This window comes from Artibeus jamaicensis, unplaced genomic scaffold, assembly GCF_021234435.1.
Source record: "Artibeus jamaicensis isolate MK-2021 breed Jamaican fruit bat unplaced genomic scaffold, CSHL_Jam_final contig_410, whole genome shotgun sequence".
NCBI classification, from domain to species: Eukaryota; Metazoa; Chordata; class Mammalia; order Chiroptera; family Phyllostomidae; genus Artibeus; species Artibeus jamaicensis.
Window position 1 is genome coordinate 2,687,949 of NW_026521820.1, and position 21,779 is coordinate 2,709,727.

Sequence of the window (21,779 nt, forward strand, 5' to 3'; positions counted from 1 at the left end):
GTTGCAAAGGGAAGGAGCTCCTTTTTTCTTTGCTGCTGCATGTTATTCCACTGCATAAATGTAGCACGGTTTTTGATCCACTAATTTACTAATGGGCACTTAGAATGTGTCCAGTATTTGCCTATTGTAAATTTTACTGCTACGAACACTATATCTTTCTAAAATCTGTTCATTTCACCTAGGTTTTCAAATTTCTTGGCATATAGTTCTTCATAGTAATTTCTTACAATCCTCTGTATTTCTATGGTATCAGTTGTAATCTCTTTACTTTCATTTCTGATTGTGTTTATTTGGGTTCTCTCTCTTTTTTTCTTGATGAGACTGCATCAAGACTTGTCAATTTTGTTTATCTTTTCAAAAAACAAGTTCCTGGATTTATTGATCCTTAGAATTGTGCTTTTAGTCTCTATATCATTTAATTCTGCTCTGATCTTGGTTATTTCTTTCCTTCTACTTGCTGTGGGCTGTCTTTGTTGTTCCTCAAGTTCTCATAGGCATAGGGTTAGGTTTTTTATTTGAAATGTTTCTATGTTTTAGGTATGCCTGTATCACTATGAATTTGTTTCTGAGTCCTGCCTTCACTGTGTCCCACCCTTAAGTTTTGGCTTGTTGTGAGTTCATTTTCATTTGTTTTTTGAAACTTTTTGATTTCTTCTCTAATCTCATTCTTGACCCATTTATTGTTTAACAGCATGGTATTCAATCTCCATGAGTTTGAAATCGCATTCATGAGTGTTTTGAGGTTTTCCCCTTGAGGTTGGTTTGTAGTTTCAGTCCCTTGTGGTCAGAGAAAATGCTTGATATAATTTCAATTTTCTTGAATTTGTTGAGGTTTGTTTTGTGTCCCCTCATGTGGTCTATCTTTGAAAATGTTTCATGTGCATTTGAAAAAAAATGTGTATTTTGCTTCATTGGGATGAAAACCTCTATGTATATCACTAAAATCCATTTGATTTAGAGAATTGTTCAATGTCACCGTATTTTTGTTGATATTTATTTTGAAGATCTATCCATTTTTGACAGTGAGGTGTTAAAATCCCCTATGATTGCATTGCTGTCAATATCTTTCTTGAAGTTCTCCAAGATTTGGCTTATGTATTTGAGAGTTCCTGTGTTGGGTGCATATATATTGCTTATGTATTTGAGAGTTCCTATGTTGGGTGCAAAGAGTGTCTCTTTGTCTTGGAATTTTGCCATTTTAATGATGATGTGTCTTGAAGTGGGTCTCCTTGGGTTCCTCTTGATTGGGGCTTTCTGTGTTTCCTGGATTTGTGTGACTTTTTCTCTCACCAAATTAGGGAATTCATCCATCATCAATTTTTTAAACAGGTTTTCTATCCCTTTCTCTTTTTCTTCTCCTTCTGGTGTCTCTATTATACAGATATTTATTACGTTTCATTTTGTCCTGCATTTCCCTTCATCCCTCTTTATTCTTTCTCAGTCTCTTTTCCTTTTCTTGCTCTTTCTGATAATTTTTTTCTACCTTGTCCTCCAGGTCACTGATTTGATTGCCTGCTTCATCTAGCCTGCTTTTCATTCATCCTTCTACGTTCTTCTATTCATAAATTGTATTCTTCATTTCCTCTTGGCCCTTGTTGATAGTTTCTATTTCCTTTTTCTTGTTGATACACTGTGCAGTGAGTTCATTGTAGTTTCCCTGTAGTTTTTGGTAATGTTCTGTGAGCTCATTGAGCTTCCTGATAACCACTGCTTTGAACTCAATATCTGATAGATGACTTGCCTCTGTTTCATTTAGCATTCTTTCTGAGGCTTCCTCCATTCCTTTCTTTTTGGGGACTGTTTGTGAGACTCTTTCTGTTAGCCTTTGCTGCTTAAATTGATCTCTTGTGATTCCCTGAGTTTATGGTGTGAACTTCTATTGTAGGAGACTTGTGAGATTCAGTAGTGCAGTCTCCTTGATCTTCTGAGCTTGATGGTCTTAGGCTGTCATTTATGTTGGCTCTCTGTATGTCTTTTGGCTTGATTGTTGTTGGATCTTTCTTTGGCAAGTCCTTACCTCCAGCTGGGTAACTGATAGTCACTCCATCCACGACATGTTGTATTCTATTGTGGAGGTGTGGACAGATTGTGTTGAAGCTGATTTTTCTGTATGTATGAGGTTTTGACGCTTCTCTCTCACTATTGTTCAGTTGTTTGTTGTGGGTAATTTCTCCACTGTTTAGTTGTATTTCCAGATTGGTCCTGGGTGGAGTTTAGTGTGTCTTCCACTCACTCCTTTACCTTCTTCCATTATTATCTGTTGGTGGTTCCTTTGTTGGTAGATTTTCTCTTTCAGCAGGTACCCTGGTGTTCACATTTCTCACCTACTCTTTTACATGATCAGTTGGAGGGGGAAGGGAAAATGGACTAAGACAGGAGGAGTGTATTCTATAGTATTTAAAGTACCAACCCATAGAGAAGATATTTGAGATCTTTTGGATATGTATAATGTTAACTGATATTTCACCCAACTAGCCACTTCTTATAAAGGGTAAAGCAAAGACAAGACTCTTGTTATAGGGGGGAAGGATTGTGAGTTGGATCTAGAAACAAGTGAGCTTGTGGGAGGTCAGATTATGTGGTACAGTGAGAGTAAAGGATAGAAAATAGGTGTAGTGTGTGAGAGAACAGAGTTAACCCCAACAGTAATACATTTTCAGAAACAGTGAAGTGAGCTAAGATCCTGGAGGGGTGCTGTGTAATATTTACAATTGTATGGAACAAAATTATTTACAATAGTAATGAGCAACAATAACATGACAGACTTTCTGTGATCTGCATAACAGTAGTGGGAAGTACACAATCTAGAGTAGTGCACTATTGGAACACAAGTGAAGTGAAAGAAGGAAAATTAAAAATACAGTATGAAAGAGAGAAGAAGGAAAACCAGTCAAACAATGTCATTTAACAAACCAAGTGAAGAAGACTATACAGAAGAAGAGAAATAAAAAAAAATCAATAAAATAAAAGATGTAAAAATAATGAAAAAAATAAAAAATATATATAATAACTTGCAAGTTCTGTAGAATAGCAAAGTGAAATTTGTCTCTCTGTCTCAGTTATTGGGTCTAACCCTTTTTGGGTCTAAGTCTAGTCCTTTCATAGCTTTAGTTTTATTGTCAAACTTGTTGGAATAAAAAAAAAAAAGGAAGGAAGGAAGGAAGAAAGAAAAGAAGAAGAAATTTTAAAAAAAGAAAGAAGGAATGAAGGAATAAAAAAAAAGCAGCAGCAGCAGCTTCCTGCTGGCTTTACACATGCCAGGCCAGTTCTGCTGGTCTTTCTGGCTATAGCAGGCTGAGGGGAATTGGTTTCACTTTTCTCCCTTCCTGAGCAGCACTTGCCTAGCCTCCAGCCCAGTTCTCCAGTTCACCTCTCGACCCCCCTGTGCCCCTCTGAGCCCAGCCTAGGCCTTCAGACCATCAGCTGCACTGTCCCCGAGTTTCACAGATTATGGGCAGTTCATGCACTCCCTTCTCCCTCTTTGCTGTCCTAGATGTTAGGGACTCTCAGTGCCTCCTCAGGCCAGTTCAGCCCACCACACTGAGTCAAGTCCCTCCAGGGATTGTTGACTCCCTGAGCCCTGCAGTTCTCCTCTGCCCAGGCATCTCCACCTTCCTCTCAGTGAACCATTCAGCCCCATGGGGTGGGTGTACCACCATTGCTTCTGGGGTGGATGCAGATGCACACCTCTTTTGCTGATGTACCAGGGTTGGTGGGGGTCAGGCATGCTCTGCACCTGGGGCTGCAGGTGTGAGAACTCTGCCTCTACTGCTGGGGCTGGATAGGCAGCCGCTGGGCTGCAGGATTGGGTGCGCATCATCCCGGGGGCTTTGGGTGTGAGCACATGGCCTCTATTGCTTCTGCAGAAATGGGGTGGAAAGCAGCTGGGTTGGTGTTGCACCATTGTGGTCGCGGGCGAGGTTTGGCACCCTCCATTGCTGCAGCTGCGGGGGGGGGGGGCGGGGCATTGCAGCCACTGTCCTGGGAGCAAAGGCAGGTCCAGGGCTGAGGCTGCAGATGCTGCATGGGTGCAGCTATGGACAGTGGGGGTAGCTGCTGCGGGAAAATTCCCATATCAGCTACTGAGTGCCTCTTTTTGTTCTTTTTGAAAAATTCCTTCTATTCAAGCCTGCTGCTCCAAAAAACCACCTGTCCTCTCACACAGCTCAACTCTGCAACCAGACCAGGTCAGGATCCATCATGGACCAACTCTTCCCAGCCAGTCCACAGTCTCAGTGGGTGTACACTGCCCCTGTGTGTTTGCCACTTTGTCCTTATTCACCCCAGCAACTTCAAACATCCTCGTGTTGCTGAAACCACCTTGTATGGTGGGGGAGAGAGCTGTTCACCTGACTCTCCTGCTGCAGACCCGGTGGGCACAGGGCCTGGGGTTGCAGCCACCATGGTCTTCACGCTGGTCCCGGGGACCTTATTGTCCCCACACACTCTCCTTACCATCTGATTTTTCAACATCCTCTACAGTTTTGGCCTCCAACCTTCATATATGCTGGAATTCTGTTGGCTATTCATTCTTTTCCTCAGAAGATCAACTAGGTGTTCCACCTGTGTGCAGGGGGAAGTGGACTCCATTCCCACCTATCTTGCTGCCATCTTCCCCTGCCACAAATTTTATGTTTTCTTTTTAAATGCACACTGGTATGATTGCTGTCACCATACAATTCACCAAAATTGTTTTGAATGAAGTTAAAGAAAACTAAGTGCTACTATAACCAATTTATGGGAAAAAAAAACACCAAACTTTTTGGCCAACCTAACAGCAGATCACAGCTCTGCCAATTAACAGCTGACGTATCTCAGAGTACTATCTTCCCTGGAGAAGTGTTAAAAATGGAAATGGACACATTTATATTTACTGGAGGGAAAAGTAAAGACATATGCATCCACATCCTTGGTAATGAGCTCTTACCAAAAATTCAAAATAAAATTAATGAATTTCATCTTATATATAAAGTGAAGTGTAGTTGAAATTTGGAAGCCAAGGAGAACAGAAGATATTTCATATGGCAATAAGGAGATTTTGTAGGTTGAAGGGGAAATACTACACGCATGGCACCTGCATCCATGAAGAGCCTAGTCAGAAATCACAGCTTTGCTGCTCCCTCCCTTCCCAGGGAAGAGAACCCAGACCTGTTACAGGAGTGACTTGGACACACAGTCAGGGAGATCCAGGGTACACACACATACATAGCAAGCAGCGTACCTATAGCTGCAGTGGCAAATGCCAACCAGAAGAGTGCCAAAGAGAGGGATTCGATCTGTACCTGGGTCAGGTGGAGGCAGGTTGTGGCCAGTCCTGACTATGAGAGACTTTTGACTTGTGGGAGAGGTGGTGTGTGGGTGTGACCAGGAAGACTTTTTAAAAGGGGAGCTTTTAAAAGGGGAAGCATGTTGGGCAGGGACCCCATGCACATCTGCCCTGCCAGCAAAGAGAAAAGTCTGAAAGAGCAGTTTACTTCCACTGAGTAAAGCTGGGCAGAGAATCATAAAGATGCATAGCAAGGTGATTTCTCAGCTCCAGCAAGTGCAGCTAGCAGGGCAGAGGCTAGAGGCTGTGCAGAGTGGAGAGTTCAGGACTGTCTGCTCCAAGAGCAGTGGGCTAGGAACTGGATAGGCAAGGGTTGAGCAACTGAGATTATTTACAGCCAGGCAGAGTTCCCTTCCCTCCAGCAGAGATTAAACATCCTGGAAGGGAAAGACACACCCAACTGCCACCTCCTGCAGGATTATAAACACTACGACATTCAGCCATTCAGCATTCAATGGGGAAGTTCTGCAAAACAGGCTTGACATGCTCAAGAACCCCCTGCAGGGCACAGATCTGCAAGAGAAAAACAGAAAGAGAACTGCCTAAAGGGCCCATTTTTTAACTTCTCCCAGAGAGACTGGTTCAAGGACCCTATTCCACTGAGGTCAGCAAAACTAAGAGATTAGAAATTGGTGTAGCAAGAGGAAATTAGGGCCCTCTCCAATCTTAGCCACACAGAGTTGCCATCATCAGCACCAAGGAGGAAAGAGCTGACCCTCTTACACAGAATGGCCCCTCCCTTGAAACACATAGCTAGTTCATCACAAAAATATACACTATTTGAAATAAGATGGGACAGACCAAGATGAATGGTGCCACCCTCCTGATTGCAATAGAAGTGCCCTCTAAAGCCAGGTGTAGGTGATACAGATGGTGCTGCCAGAAGTTGGATGACCAACTCTGGGACCTTGAGGTGATAAAAAGCCAGAGACAGATCCAGAAGGAGAGGTCAGAAGAATACCAAACTGCTGAAAAAAATTCCACATACATTTTATTCAGAATTTGTATTATTTTTTAATTATTTTAAATAATAATAATTATTATTTTTCTTTTGCATAGGTTTTTTGCTACAACTGTATTCCAAGTAATTCACTATTCTTTGTCTATTTTTATTTTTACTTATATTTTTATTTCAAATCTCACATTGTACCTTTCCCTTGTCTCACTTCATTTTGCCTTCTACCTGCCTTTTCTCTCTTTAATTGTAAACTTTACTTTCCCTCATGCTATGCCTTGTTCCTATTCTCCACTCTTACTATGTCTCCTCTCTCTATCCTTTCAAAATCATTCTTCCTTCCTTTAGGCAGCTCACATTATTTTTCCCCTTCTTATAATATTCTTATTTTCTTTCCACCTTTATAAATTGCGGCTTGTTTAGCATGGGTATAATGGTTATTGCTGTTCTTCTTCAATTGTATTTTATTTGTTCACTCAAAAATTATTTTATTGTTGTTCAATTAGTTGTATTTCCCACCACTCCCCCCACTCCAGCCAAACCCACTTCTCTCCCTTGCTCTACCCTCTCACTTGCTTTTGTCCATGTGTCCTTTATAGTACTTTCTGAAAACCCTTCCCCCCATTACCCCTCCCCCATGGCTATTGTTACATTGTTCTTAATTTCAATGTCTCTGGTTATATTTCACTTCCTTTTTTCTTTTCTTGATTATGTTTCAGTTAAAGGTGAGATCATATGATATTTGCCCCTCATTGCGTGGTTTATTTCACTTAGCATAATGCTTTCCTGTTCCATCCATGCTGTTCACTTTTTTTTAAATTCACCTTCCTTACTCCATTTTGCCTTCCTCCTGCCCTTGCTTACTTGACTTTGGAATTTTATTTTTCCCCTTTATTAGCCTGGATTCTATTCCTTATTCTTATTATTTCACCTACTTCCAAAATAATTTTTCTTTACTGTGAACATCACACACACTCTTTTCTATATATTCTTATTCTTTCCACCTTTATTAATTTTTGCTCAACTGTCATTGTCATCAACCCTATTGTGGTTTTCCTGCAATTTTATTCCCTTTGGTTCACTAGTTTTTAAATTTTATTTCAAACCTCATATTATACTATTATCTATTCTTACTCCATTTAGTCATTGTCCTTCCCTGTTTTACATACATTTTGAATTTTATTCTCTGCCTTGTTTCTATTCCACACTCTTATAATTTCTCCTTCTTCTTTCCCAAGATGACTTTTTCTGCTTTAGTCATCTCATATTCCCCTTTTTCCTATCTTACAATATTCTTAATCTATTTCCACCTTTGCTCAATTGCTGTTGATATTCTTGATATGGTGGGCGGTATTTTTGCTGTCATGGGGTTGGTTTTCTGGGTAGTACTGCTTCGTTAACCAACACCTGTAAAACAGTATAAATACATGACAGCGGTTATGACTACCAGTCAGCTAGCTGGAGGGGAGAACCTGTTACAGAGCAGAGGTCAGGGGAGGGGTGCAATATTTGGCCCACCGAGGGAATGCCAAAAACTGTTACAGAAAACAGGGCCCCTCCCAAGGATGGTATACTAATACCTCCTGGGCTCATCTGTTTGCCTCCAATTGGAAAGACATCTCTCAATGCCAGAGATTTGTGAAAAGGAAACAAAAGGTTTATTTAAAGCTGTACACACTTAAAATAGTGACCCGATGTCCCCATAAAAATGTCAAAGTACTTTAGGATAACCACAGATGCCCACAGTGCTTCCTTCCACCCTGTCCTAATTCAGGGTACCGCATCTCAGGAAAAGAGCACACGTCCATTTTTCCAGGCAACTGGTATTGTCAGCTGTGTTGACGTCCAGGCAGGATCTCCAATTAATCCAAAGTCATGTGGCACCTTCCACTGGCAAGAATTCTTTGTACCGAGTTCCAGTCAAAGTCTCTTCTGCTTTCCAGGCCACGTGGCCAAAGGGAGCACCCCAAAGCTGCGTGGGCCTCTTCTACCAAAACTGCAGGGGTCAGCACTCTGACGAAAAGCATGTGGCTTTCTTCTTCACTTGGCTGCAGAGGTCTCCATTCTGGCAAAGCTGCATGCTTCTCCCTTTCACCTGGGCAAGAGGGGTCCTCACTCTGCTCAAAACCGCATGGATCTCTCACTCAATGGCTGCAGGGATCTGCACTCTTCCAAAACAGTGTGGCTCTTCTTCCTAATGGCTGCTGTGTCTTGGTTTAAATCCCTGCACCAATCCGCTTTTGCAGCCCCATTTACGACTCCTGCCACAAACAGTTACACCTGCCAGTATCCCTGTGTTATTACAAGTTTACTGGGCTGTCATCATTAGTCTGGGCAGGTATAGCCCCATGGCGTGAAGCCAATCAACTTCAAGCTGTCACACAAGCGCTGTAACTCAGGGGACCTGCCCCCAGTTACATTCTGTGTGGAAGTCACTTCCTTCTCCCTAGCTCAAAGCATGGCCACAGCTATTTAACATATCCATGAAACCAGTTAAAGGTTATAGATACGTTAAATGACCATTCCAGAGGTTAGCTGCAAAACTGTTGCTATACAAAACAACTCTCAATAGCTCTGCTCCATTTGTCCCTTCCCCCAACTGACACCTGGTGGTGGGGGTGAGGACATCTTAATATTTCCTGGACACCCTGAGCTCTGGACCCCATCCCCAAACCTTTTTTGGGGGGCCCCCCTCCTGGCTGCACCCTGTTACAAACCCACCAATGAATGAGTCATCAATAATCAAAGACCCAAAACAATAAGACAGACCACATAAACTGAATAAAGGACAAGCCTAGAGCATCCAGATCAGGAGATAAAAGAGACTGCAGCACTGAGTCAAACAGAACTCTTATGGCAGAAGTCCACACCATGAAGAGAGGCAGGCAAAGCAGAGCAACATGAGATGTAGAAACAAACAAAAAGGGTCACCTAAAATGGCAACACAAAGATATAAGCCAAAATCAAAAGAAAAGAAAAATCCCCCCCAAAAGAGCTAAATGGAATTGAAGCAAGCAATCTATCATAGTATTCAAAATAACGGTTATGAGGATGCTCTAGGAACTCAATGAAAATGACAAGGAACTTTATGGGAGCTACAAGGAACTTAGTGGAAAATACAGCAGCATGATAAAGGACATACAAACTATGAAAAAGAACCAGGAACAGATCCAGAAAGAAGTGAGAAGGCAAACACAAACAACTGAGAGAAATCTCACTTTGCTATCCTTCAGAACTTGCATGCTTTTTCTCTTCTAATTAGTTTTTGTTTAATTTCATTATTTGATTTGTTTTCATTTCCCCTTTCACATTGCATTTTAATTTTTCTTCTTTCACTTCACTCATATTCCAGTAACACACTAATCCTGGTCTTTCACCTTTTATTCTGATTATATACTTATTATACTACTGTTATTCCTGGTCTTAATCCATTTTCCATCTTCCAGAGCTTAATGATAGTTCTGGTTGACTTTATCACAGACTATGCCAAGTTTCTATCCCTTACTCTATTTCTCCTCCATTTCTTGCATAAGCACTCTGCTTTCTAAAGTCAGTTCGCCTTCTTTTTCCCTTCTAATAAAAGTCTTATCTCTTTTTCATCTTTTATAAAATGTGGCTAGTTGGATAAACTATCATGTAAATGCTGTACTTCTCCAAAGTATCTGCTATTTGTTCACTACTTATAATTACTATAAATCCCATAGAATACTCTCCCACTGTCTTACTCTGTTTCAACTTTACCCTACCCCTGACCACTTAAGTAAGAAATTTTATCTGTTTTCTCTCTCCCTTTTTCTCTCTTTTCTGCTCTTGCTCAACCTGAACTTTACTCCTTACTAATAAGAATTAGTTTGCTTACCCCATCCTCTCAAGAGTCATTTTTCATTACTGTAGACATCTCATATACACTTTTTGCTTTGGTACAATATTCTTATTCCCATCCACCTTTATTAAATTTCATTCAGTTGTGATTGCTATTGACCCTGCTGTGGGTTTTCTGCTTCTGTTGGTACAGTACATTTTCAACTTTACTTCAAACTTCATGGTATACTCTTTCCTATTCTTACCCTGTATTTCCAATCATCCTTTCATATTTTACTTAAGTTGTAAATTTTGCTCTCTCCTTTATTCACCTCAGTTCTACACCAACTCTTATCAAGTCTCTTCCCACATACCACACAACAAAACTTCCTTCTCTTTTAGTCATCTCATATTCCCTTTGTCACATTATGTAATATCTGCACCCCCTTGTGGGGGCAACTTTGCCCATTAGTCCCCCAGCCCACCACGGATGAAAATGAAACTACGAAGACATGATCTGCTTGGGGAGGAGAGGTGGTCAATCTCTCACAGGAGAAGGACCAAGAACCTCTTCTTCAATGGCTTTTATTAGGTTGTAATACACAAGAATACAGGTAAAACTCATCAATAATTGTCAGGTGGCAAGGATCAAACAATGGATAACATTTCAAAGAAATCTGAGGGCTTAATCTGAGTCAGTGTCTGTCAAGTAAGGGGGCTGCAAAAACTTTGGGAGACATACTCATTTCCTGCTTGGACCCTTATCATATGAATGAAAGTACTCCCAGCAAAGCAGGCTTCACAGGACTTTGTGAATTTTTTCTTATGCCCGATCACCCCAGAACCCACTCTAGCCAGCAAAGGGCTGCACCACCTTCCCAGTCATAGGTTTTTAGGCTTAAGTGGATTAGAACCAAGAAGTGCTTCTCCAGAGTAAATGGGGACTCAGGCTATGTCAGAATAACGAGGGGGGTGAGGATCCATCACTCCCTCTTTGCTGCAGCCCCCCCTGAGTCCTTCCTTGAGGGCCTCCCAAGTGATCACGTCTAGCTTAGGTTTCCCCTCCTCTGAAGGGTCTTACATGGCACTGACTAACTGATCAAGCACTGGAGGCAGAGATGGATGAAGCAGAAGCAGCGCTGCTTCCAGGGAGACAAAGTTTGTCTCCTTAGTGGCTCACAGTCCGAAGGTCGCTCACTCAGTCTTATCCATGGGGGGCAGTTACAACTCCTGAAACTAGGCAGAGCTGTTCCCAACACCCTCTCTTCACTTTTATTAACCTTAGCTCTATTGCTGTTGAGACTGGTGATGTTGTAGGTGGGTTCTTGTTGCTGGCATAGATTTGGCAGTCTGGTAATACTGTTTTGTTAAACAACACCTGTACAACTGCATACAAGACAAGGTGGGAGTTGTGAATATCAATAAACCTGTTGGGAGGGAAAACCTAGAAACAAAGGAATCACCAAAGGTAAAGCCCAAGTACAACTAGAGAGCCTACACAAAGACAAGAAACGGCAACCCTAGAGCATACACACAGGCAGATCAAAGAGACTGCACCAGTGAATTCCACAGAACCCTACCACAGATGTTTACCTTATAAAGACACTTGGAAGAGCAGAGCACCAGGAATCATAGAAACAAACAAAAAGAATCGCCTAAAATGGGGACACAAAGAAAGAATGCACAACCAAAAGGAAAAGAAGACTCCCCAGAAAAGGACTAAATGAACTGGAGGTAAGAAAACTATCAGATATAGAATTCAAAAGAATGGTTATAGGGATGTTCAAGAAACTCACAGACAGCTACAAGGAACTAAGTGGGAACTACAAATGTATGACAAAGAAAATAGAAATCATAAGCAAGAATCAGGAAGAAATGAAGAATACAATTTCTGATATAAAAAATACACTATAAAGAATTACAAGCAGACTGGATGAAGCAGAGGAACGAATTAGTGAGCTGGGAGGCAAGGCAGAAAGAAATTCTGAGGTACAGAAGCTGCAGAAAAAAGACATAAAAAATATGAAGATAGCTTAACAGAACTGCAAAACAACATGAAATGCAACAACATTCAAATCATAGGTATAGCAGAAGGAGAAGAAAAGCAGTAAGGGATGGGAATTTGGTTTGAAAAAATGAGAGAAAAGTTCCCTAACATGGAAAGAGGAAAAGTCATGCAAGTTCAGGAAGCACAGAGAGTACCAATCATGATGAACTCACGAGGAGGACTATTCTAAGACACATCATGATTCAAAAAGAAACATCAAAAAGCCAAATTTTAAAGAAAAAGAGAGAATCTTAAAGGAAGCAAGGGAAAAACAGGAAGTAAAAAGTAAGGGAGCTCAGATAAGGCTAGCAGTTGATTTCTCAACAAAAACACTAGAAGTCATATGGTAATGGCAAGAAATATAGCAACTAATGGAAAACAAAGGCCTGCAATCAAGATTACTCTACCAAGCAAGGCTCTGAATTAAAACAGAAGAGGAAGAAAATGTGTGAGAGCAAGAGAGATAAAGAGGACCAAAGGCAAAAGGGGGAAAATTGAGTAAGTACTTATCCAAACTAACCATAAATGTTAATTGATTAAATGCTCTAATCAGAAGACACATAGGGTGGCTGAACTGGTAAGAAAACATGACCCAAACATATGCTGCCAATAAGAGAAACACCTCAGAAAAAAATATACACAGACAATGAGGATTGGGAAAAAAATATATATCCCAAGGAAATGGGCAGGAGAAAATACCTGGGGTAACAATACTTATGTAAGACAAAATAGACTTTAATACAAGGGCCATAAAAAGAGATTCAGAAGGATGCATCATAATAGTAGAGGGAAGAATTCATCAAGAAGACATAAATATTACAGGAACTAGTATAAAGGACACATGGACAGCAACTAAGGGGGGTGGAAATGGGAGGGAGGTGGGAAAACTGGGGAGGTGGGCTGGGATGGGAGTGAAATACTGAAAACTGTACTGAACAATAATTAAATAAATTTTAAAAAGAAGACATAAATATTATAAACATACATGCATCCAACATAAATGTATAAGGAAAATCTTGGAGGACTTCAAAAAAGATATAGACAGCAACACATTTATACTAGAGGATCTTAACAACCCACTGTTAACAATGGTTAGATCTTCCAAACACAATGTCAACAAGAATATTGAGGCAGTGAACAATGCCCTAGATTAAATAAACTTAACTAATATATATAGAACCTTTCATCCCAATGAAACAAAATATACATTCTTTTAAAATGCACATGGAATATTTTCAAAGGTAGACCACATGAAGGAACACAAAACAAGCCTCAACAAATTCAAGAAAGATGAAATCATATCAAGCATTTTCTCAGACCACAAAAGCCTGAAACTAGAAACTAACCTCAAGGAAAAAATCAAAAGCACTAGAATTTGTAGAGATTGAATAGCACACTATTAAACAATGAATGGATTAGTATTGGTGTCAAGGAATATATCAGAAATTTCTGGAAACACATGTAAACAAACACACAACAGTCCAAACTAATGAGACAGAAAGACAGCAGTCTTGATGGGAAGTTCATAGTGATGCGGGTGTACCTAGAAATATAGAAACATTTTAAATAAAATACTTAACCCTAACCTACAAAAAGTGGAGGAACAACAGAAACAAAGCACAGAGCAAGTAGAAAGAAAAAAAAAATAACCCAGATCAGAGCAGAATTAAATGACATAGACTGAAAGAACAATTCAAAGAATCAATAAGTCCAGGAACTTGTTCTTTGAAAAGGTAAACAAAATTGACAATGCTGATCAAGAAAAAAACATGACCAAGATAAATAAACAGATATGAAAGAAGAAAAATTACAATGGATACAACAGAAATACAAAGAACTGGAAGACATTAAAATGAACAACTATATTCCAATAAATTTGTAAACCTCAGTGAAATGGACAAATTTCTAGGAAAATATAATCTTCCAAAACTTAGTCAAGAAGAAGAATTCTTTTTTTTAAAATAAATTTATTTATTTTTTTTGAATTAATTATGCTGTTACAGTTGTTCTATTCCCCCCTTCATTCCCCTCCACCCTGCCCCCCCAACCCCACCATTACCCCCCTTTAGTTTATGTCCATGTGTCTCAAGTCCTTTAGGTTCTATATTTCCCATACTATTCTTGCCCCCCCCATCTATTTTCTATCTACTGTCTATGCTACTTGTTTTCTGTACCTTCTCCCCCCGTCTCCTCCTCCCACTCCCCTGTTGCTAACCCTCCTTGAGATCTTCATTTCTATGTTTCCACTCCTGATCTAGCTGTCCTTTTAGTTTGCTTTTGTTTTAGGTGTGGTTGTTAATAACTGTGAGTTTGTTGTCCTTTCACTGTTCATGTTTCTTTAACTTCTTTTTCTTAGATAAGTCCCTTTAACATTTCATATAATAAGGGCTTGGTGATGATGAACTCCTTGAATTTGGTCTTATCTGAGAAGCACCTTATCTGTCCTTCCGTTCTAAATGAAAGTTTTGCTGGGTAGAGCAATCTTGGTTGTAGGTCTTTAGATTTCATGACTTGGAATATTTCTTTCCAGCTCCTTCTTGCCTGTATGGTCTCTTTTGAGAAATCTGCTGACAGCCTGATGGGGACTCCTTTGTAGGTGATTGTCCCCTTACCTCTTGCTGCTTCCAGGATTCTTTCCTTCATTTTAATTTTGGCTAATGTAATTATGATATGCCTTGGTGTGTTTCTTCTTGAGTCCAACTTTTTTGGTACTCTCTGAGCTTCTTGGATTTCTTGGAAGTCTATTTCCTTTGCCAGATTGGGGAAATTTTCTTTTATTATTTGTTCAAATAGTTTTTCCACTGGTGGTTGTGTCTTTCCCCCTTCTGGTACCCCTATAATTCGGATATTGGAGCGTTTATAGATGTCCTGGAGGTTCCTAAGCTTCTCCTCATTTTTCTGAATTCTTATTTCTTCATTCCTTTCTGATTGATCATTTTTTTCTTCCTTCTGGTTCACTCCATTGATTTGAGTCCCAGTTTTTTTTTCATCTCTATGGTTTTCCTGTGGAATTCCATTCATTTCCCTTAATTTAGCCTTCATATGTTTCTCTAATTTGTGGCTATAGTCCACCAGATCTGTGAGGAAGCTGATGACCAATGTTTTAAACTGTGCGTCTGAGAGATTTGCTATTTCTTCGTCACTTAGATTTATCTCTGGGGCTTTGAGGTCTTCCTGCGACATTTTTGGTCTGTTCTGGCCCTTTAAGTGGGAGGAGCAGCGCCTTGGATTCCCAGGTCGCTGGGTTGTGACGCTGTATGTGGGGGCGTGGTCAGAGCAGGGAAATGGCAATGGCGCCGCCGGTCCAAGCGCTCACTCCCTCACCCGCGTGCAACCATGCAACCTCAGTCAACTCGCTGCCACCGCCTCCCCACTGACTCCTCCGTAGTCGCTCACCCGGTGGGCCGCTCGGTAGCTCACTAGGTCCAATCCTGGGTTTGGAACCCGTGCGACTGGATTCGCGCGTCTGGGTTCCGCGCCCGGGTCGACTCCTTTGTAACTCCTCATCCGACGCCGGTTTCGCCCCTTACCGGTCGGGCCGAAGAATTTGTTGTTAGCGGACTTCCGAAAAGTTCAGTTTTCCGTGTTCTGGTTGTGTTTTCTGATGCTAATATTTAGTTGTCCCTAAACTTGGTTGTGTGAGGAGGCAGGCACATCCACCTTAAACCTCCATCTTAAGAAGCAGAATTCTTGAAGAGTTACATAATGGCTAGTGAAATTGATTAATTAATCAATCTCCCAGCAAACAGAAGCCAGAGTTTGGAGAGTTTCACTGGAGAATATTACAAAACATTTAAGAAGATCTAACCTCTATTCTTCTAGATTATTACAAAAAATCCAAGAAGGAAGTCACTGAAACTCTTTTATGAAGACAGCATCATCCTAATCACAAAACCAGGCAGACAAACACACACAAAAAAAGTACAGGGCAATATCTGATAAACAAAGACACTCAAATCCTCAACAAAATATTAGCAAACAGCAACCAGCTATACATTAAAAAGATCATACCCATGATCAAGTTGGATTCATCTGAGGGGTGCAAGGATGGTACAATATTTGCAAATCAATTATGTAATATATCACATAAACAAAAGGAAAGACAAAAATCACATAATCATTTTAATACATTCAGAAAAAGCATTTGATAAGTGACAGCAGTCATTTATGATAAAAACAATCAGCAAAGTGGGAGTAGATGGATAATACCTCAACATATCTAAGGCCATATGAGAGAAACTTCCATCTGACATCATACTCAATAAATCAAAAATGAAAAGACTTCCACTAATATCAGAAAGAACACAAGGATGTCCTCCATTGCCACTTCTATTGAACAGAATATTGGAAGCTCTAGCCACAGTGATCAGACAAGAAAAATAAATAAAAGGCCCTGAAATTCTAAAGAAGGAAGGAAAACTGTCTGTTTGGAAATGACATGATAGTGTACACAGAAACTCCTATAGACTCCACCAAAAAATACTTGACCTAATAAATGAATTTGGCAAAACAGCAGGATACAAAGTAAATATTCAGAAATTGAAGGCATTTTTGTATACAACAATAAAATATCAGAAAGAAATCAGGAAAAAAATCCTATTTGATATAGCAACAAGAAAAATAAAGCTCCTAGGATAAACCTTACCAAAGAGGTGAAAGACCTGCACTCAGAAAACTATACAACACTGAAGGAAGAAATCAGGAAGACACAAAATATGGAAGTATACACAGTATTCATGGATTGGAAGAATTAACATAAAATTGTCCATGCTACCCAAAGCAATTTATAGATTCAATGCAATACCTATTAAAGTGCCAATGACATATTTCACAGATATAGAACAAACCTTTCAAAAATGATATGGAACCATAAATGGCCCAGAATAGCCACATCAACTTCAACGAAGAAGAGGAAAGTAGGAGGGATCACAATACCTGATATCATACTGTATTACAAAGCTATGGTAGTCAAAACAGTCTGGTACTGGCATAAGAGCAGAGACACAGACCAATGAACAAGAATACAGATCCCAGAAATAAACCCAACTCTCTATGGTCATTTAGTATTTCGCAAAGGAAGTAGAAGCATAAAATGGAGTGAAAATAGCCTCTTCAACAAATGGTTTTGGGAGATCTGGACAGCTACATGTAAAAAAAAAAAGGGAAACTCGATCACAAATTTACAACACATATAAAAGTTAACTCAAGATGGATAAAAGACTTAAATACAAGTCACAACACCATAAAAGTCCTAGAGGAGAACACAGGCAGGACAATTTGAGATATTCCACACGTTTATATTTTCACCAATATGTCCCTTAGACCAAGGGACATAAAGGAAGAATAAATAAATAGGCCTTCATTAAAATAAAAAGCTTCTGCTTGGGTAAGGAAAAAATCAGCAAAATAAAAAGGAAATCAACCACACTGGAAAACATATCTGCAAATAATACCTTGGACAAGTGTTTGATCTCCAAAATACATAAAGAACTCATATGACTCCACTCCAGGAAGACAAACAACCCAATTAAAAAATGGGCAAGAACCTTAACAGACACTTTTCCAAGCAGAACATACAAAGGACCCAGAGACACATGAAAGGATGCTTAGCATGAGTAGTCATCAGAAATATTAAATCAAAACCACAGTGATACCACTTCACACCAGTCAGAATGGCATCATAACCAAATCAAAAAGCAAGTGTTGGTGAGGTTGTGGAGAAAAGGGAACCCTAGTGCACTGTTGGTGGGAATGCACACTGATTCAGCCACTATGGAAAACAGAGTGGAATTTCCTCAGAAAACTAAAAATGGAACTGCCTTTTGACCTGGTCCTTCTACTCCTGAGATTACTGACTAAGAATCTGAAACAGTTATTCAAAAGAACTTATATACCCCAATGTTCATAGCAGCACAATTTACAACAGCCAAGTGTTGGAACCAACCTAAGTTCCCTAACATTGGAACCAACCAAAGATCCACTCATTTACTGATCAACTCAGCAGTAAATGGGTAGATCAAAAAACTTTGGTACTCTTATACAATGGAATATTATGCAGCAGAGAGCTAGGAACTTGTGTTTTTCGTGACAGCATGGATGGATCTGGAGAGCATTATGGTAAGTGAAATAAGCTAGGTGGTAAAAGACAAATACCACATGATTGAACCTATAAGTGCAACCTAATCAACAAAAGAAACAAGCAAGCAAATTGTAACCAGAGATACTGAAATAAAGAACAAACTGACAGCAATCAGAGCTGAGGGGAAGTGGGATAATGGGGAAAAAATGGGGTCATCAAAGAATGTGTATAAAGGACACATGGACATAGCAAAATGGGGTTAGGATTGAGGGTGGGAGGTGGGAGTCCATGGGTTAGGGTGGAATCATGGGGGAAAATGGAGACAACTGTTTTTGAACAACAATAAAAAATGAACTGGAAAAACTGTAAATATGATCTGTGAAATGAAAATTACACTAAAAGGAATTAAAAACAGCTATATTAAGTAAAGGACTGAATCGGAGAAGCACAAGACAAGGTAGAAAGCATTATCCAGTCAGAGTCAAAACAAAACAAAACAAAAACCTTAAAAAGGAGGGAAGTTTAAGAGAGCTTCAGGACATCATGAAACATAACATCATTCTCATCATAGGAATACCAGAAGAAAAGGAGCAAGGGATAGAAAACATGCTTGAAAAAATAATGAGAAAACTTCCCTAACTTGGTGAGAGAAGACATCACTCAGGTTCAGGAAGTACAGAGGGTCCCAATCAAGATGAACTAAAAAAGGTGTGTCTATTCCAAGATACATCATAATGAAAATAGCAAATATTAAAGACAAAGAGAAAATCTTACAGGCAGCAAAGGAGAAACAGCTAGTACATATAAAGGAGCTCTGATAAAGCTATCAGCTGAAATCTCAACAGAAAAACCAATTTCAGAAAGGATTGGCAAGAAATATTCTAAATAAAGAAAAACAAGGTCCTACAATCAAGACTACTCTATCCAGCAGGGTATCCTTTAAAATGGAAGATGAAATATAGCGTTTACCACAAAAAGAAGGCTTAAAGAATATATCTCCACCAAGCAGCACTGCAAGATTTTCTAAAGGGACTGCTATAAAAAGAAGAAAAAGAAGAAGGAGATGGAGGAGAAGAAGAAAAAAGGGAGAAGGAGGAGGAGGAATGGGAGGAAGAAGAAAGAAGAAGAAGGAAGAAGGAAGAAGAAGGAAGAAGAAGGAAGAAGAAGGAAGAAGAAGAAGAAGAAGAAGAAGAAGAAGAAGAAGAAGAAGAAGAAGAAGAAGAAGAAGAAGTAGAAGAAGAAGAAAGGAAAAAGGAGAAGAAAGGAGAAGAAAAAAAAAGAGGGAGAAGTGGAAGAAGAGAAGGAGAAAGAGAAAGAAAAAGGGAAGAGAGAAACAGAGGTGCAGAAAAAAAATGGCAATAAATAGATACCTGTCAATAATAACCTTAAATGTTAATGGATTAAATGTTCCAATCAAAAGACACAGGATAGCTGGATGGATAAGAAAACATGACCCCCATATAGGTTGTCTACAAGAGACTCACCTCAAAAAAAAAGATCTATATGGGTTGAAACTGAAGGGATGGAAAAAAATATTCCAAGCAAATGGACCTAAGAAGAAAGCTGGGATAGCAACACTTGTATCAGACAAAACAGACTTCAAAACAATGGCTGCAAGAAAGACAAAGAAGGTCATTACATAATACGTAAGGGAGTAGTCCAACAGGAGGACATACTCTTTGTAAACATATATGCACCCAACATAGGAGCACCTAAATATATAAAGAAAATCTTGGAGGACTTCAATAAAGATATTGACAACAGCACATTCATCATAGAAGATTTTAACACCTGACTGTGAACAATGGATAGGTCTTCTGAACAAAGAATCAACAAACATATTGTAGCACTGAATGACACTGTACACCAAATGGACTAAATGATATATACAGATCTTTTTGCCATGAAAAAGCAAAATATACCTTCTTTTCAATGCACATGAAACATTTTCAAAGATAGACCACAAAGGTAGGACACAAAACAATCCTCAACAAACTCAAATCAAATCAAGTATGTGCCCAAATCACAAAGGACTGAAACTAGAAACCAACCTCAAGGAAAACAAAAAAACTCAAAAACATTCAAATACATGGAGACAGAACATGTTACTAAATAATGAATGGGTCAATAATAAGACCAAGGAATAAATCAAAAGCTATTGGGAAACAAATGAAAATGATGAGACAAAACCAAAACCTACAGGAAACAGCAATAGTATTAATACTAATACTAGTACAGGTCAACCTAAGGAAGATAGAAAACCTCAAATAAACAACCTAACCCTACATCTAGAAGAACTAGAAGAACAACAATTAAAACCCACAATTTGTAGAAGAAAGAAAATAATGAAGATCAGGCAGAACTAAATGACAGAGAGACTAAAAGAACAATTCAAAGGACCAATAAATCCAGGTGGTGGTTCTTTGAAAAGATAGACGAAATTGACAAAGCTTTAATAAGACTCATCAAAAATAAAAATGGGGGGGGCAAATAAAATCAGAAGTGAAAGAGGAGTAGTTACAACCAATACCACAGAAATGCAAAGGATTCTAAGAAATTACTATGAACAACTATAATGACAAGAAATAGGACAACCTGGGCAAAATGGATAAATTTCTAGAAATGTACAATCTTCTAAAAGTGAATCAAGAAGAAGTGACTAGACATACAACAACTAGTGAAATTGAAGCACTAATCAAAAAACTCTGGCACATAAAAGTTCTGAAGTGGATGGCTTCCTGAGTGAATTTATGAAACATCTGAGTAAGAACTAAGTCCTGTTCTTCTAAAAATACTCCAAAAATTCAAGAAGAGAGAAGACTGCCAAACACTTTTAATGAGGCATGTATCATCATTATTCCAAAACCAAATAAAGACATAAAAAATAAAGAAAAATACAGGCCAATATTGCTGATGAACATAGACACTAAAATCCTCAACAAAATACTGTCACACTATATCCAGCAACACATTAAAAAGATCATAGCCCATGATCGAGTGAGATTCATCCCAGGGATGCAAGGATGGCATAATATTTGCAAATGAATAAGTGTAATACACCACATAAACAAAATGAAAGGCTAAAAACACATGATTATATCAATAGATGCTTTAAAATATTTGGTAAAATCCAGCATCCTATTAAGTTAAAAAACTCAGCAAAGTAGAAGTAGAGGGAGCATATCTAAACATAATAAAAGCCATACATGAGATACCTATAGCCAACATTATACTTAATGGGCAAAAACCAAAATCTTTCCCTTTAAGATCAAGACAATCATGTCCACTTTCACCACAATTATTCAACATAGTACTGGAAGTTCTAGCCACAGTGATCAGACAAGAAAAAGAATTAAAGGGCATCCAAATAGGAAAAGAGGAGGTAAAACTTATTATTTGCAAATGACATTAGATAGTATACATAGAAAACCTTATAGTCTCCACCAAAAAACTAATCAATATAGTAAGTGAATTAGTAAAACAGCAAGATACAATGCCAATATTCAGAAATAAATGGCACTTTTGTACACCAACAATGAAATATCAGAAAGAGAAACTAAGAAAAAATCCT

The 21,779-nt window shown here is 39.1% G+C and overlaps 1 protein-coding gene across 3 annotated transcripts in view; it reads right to left on the reverse strand.

Moving 5' to 3' along the window:
- Positions 1 to 21,779, reverse strand: part of RNASEH2B (ribonuclease H2 subunit B) — a 157,773-nt gene that overhangs the window by 33,498 nt on the left and 102,496 nt on the right. The window contains exon 11 of one of the 3 annotated variants that reach the window (XM_053665395.1): positions 6,940 to 7,688. The exons of the other annotated variants lie outside the window; for them this stretch is intronic. Within the exon in view, the coding sequence (XP_053521370.1) occupies positions 7,644 to 7,688 (45 nt within the window). The 3' untranslated portion in view covers positions 6,940 to 7,643. Of the gene's footprint in view, positions 1 to 6,939; positions 7,689 to 21,779 lie in introns of those variants that run through there. 3 annotated transcript variants of the gene reach the window in all.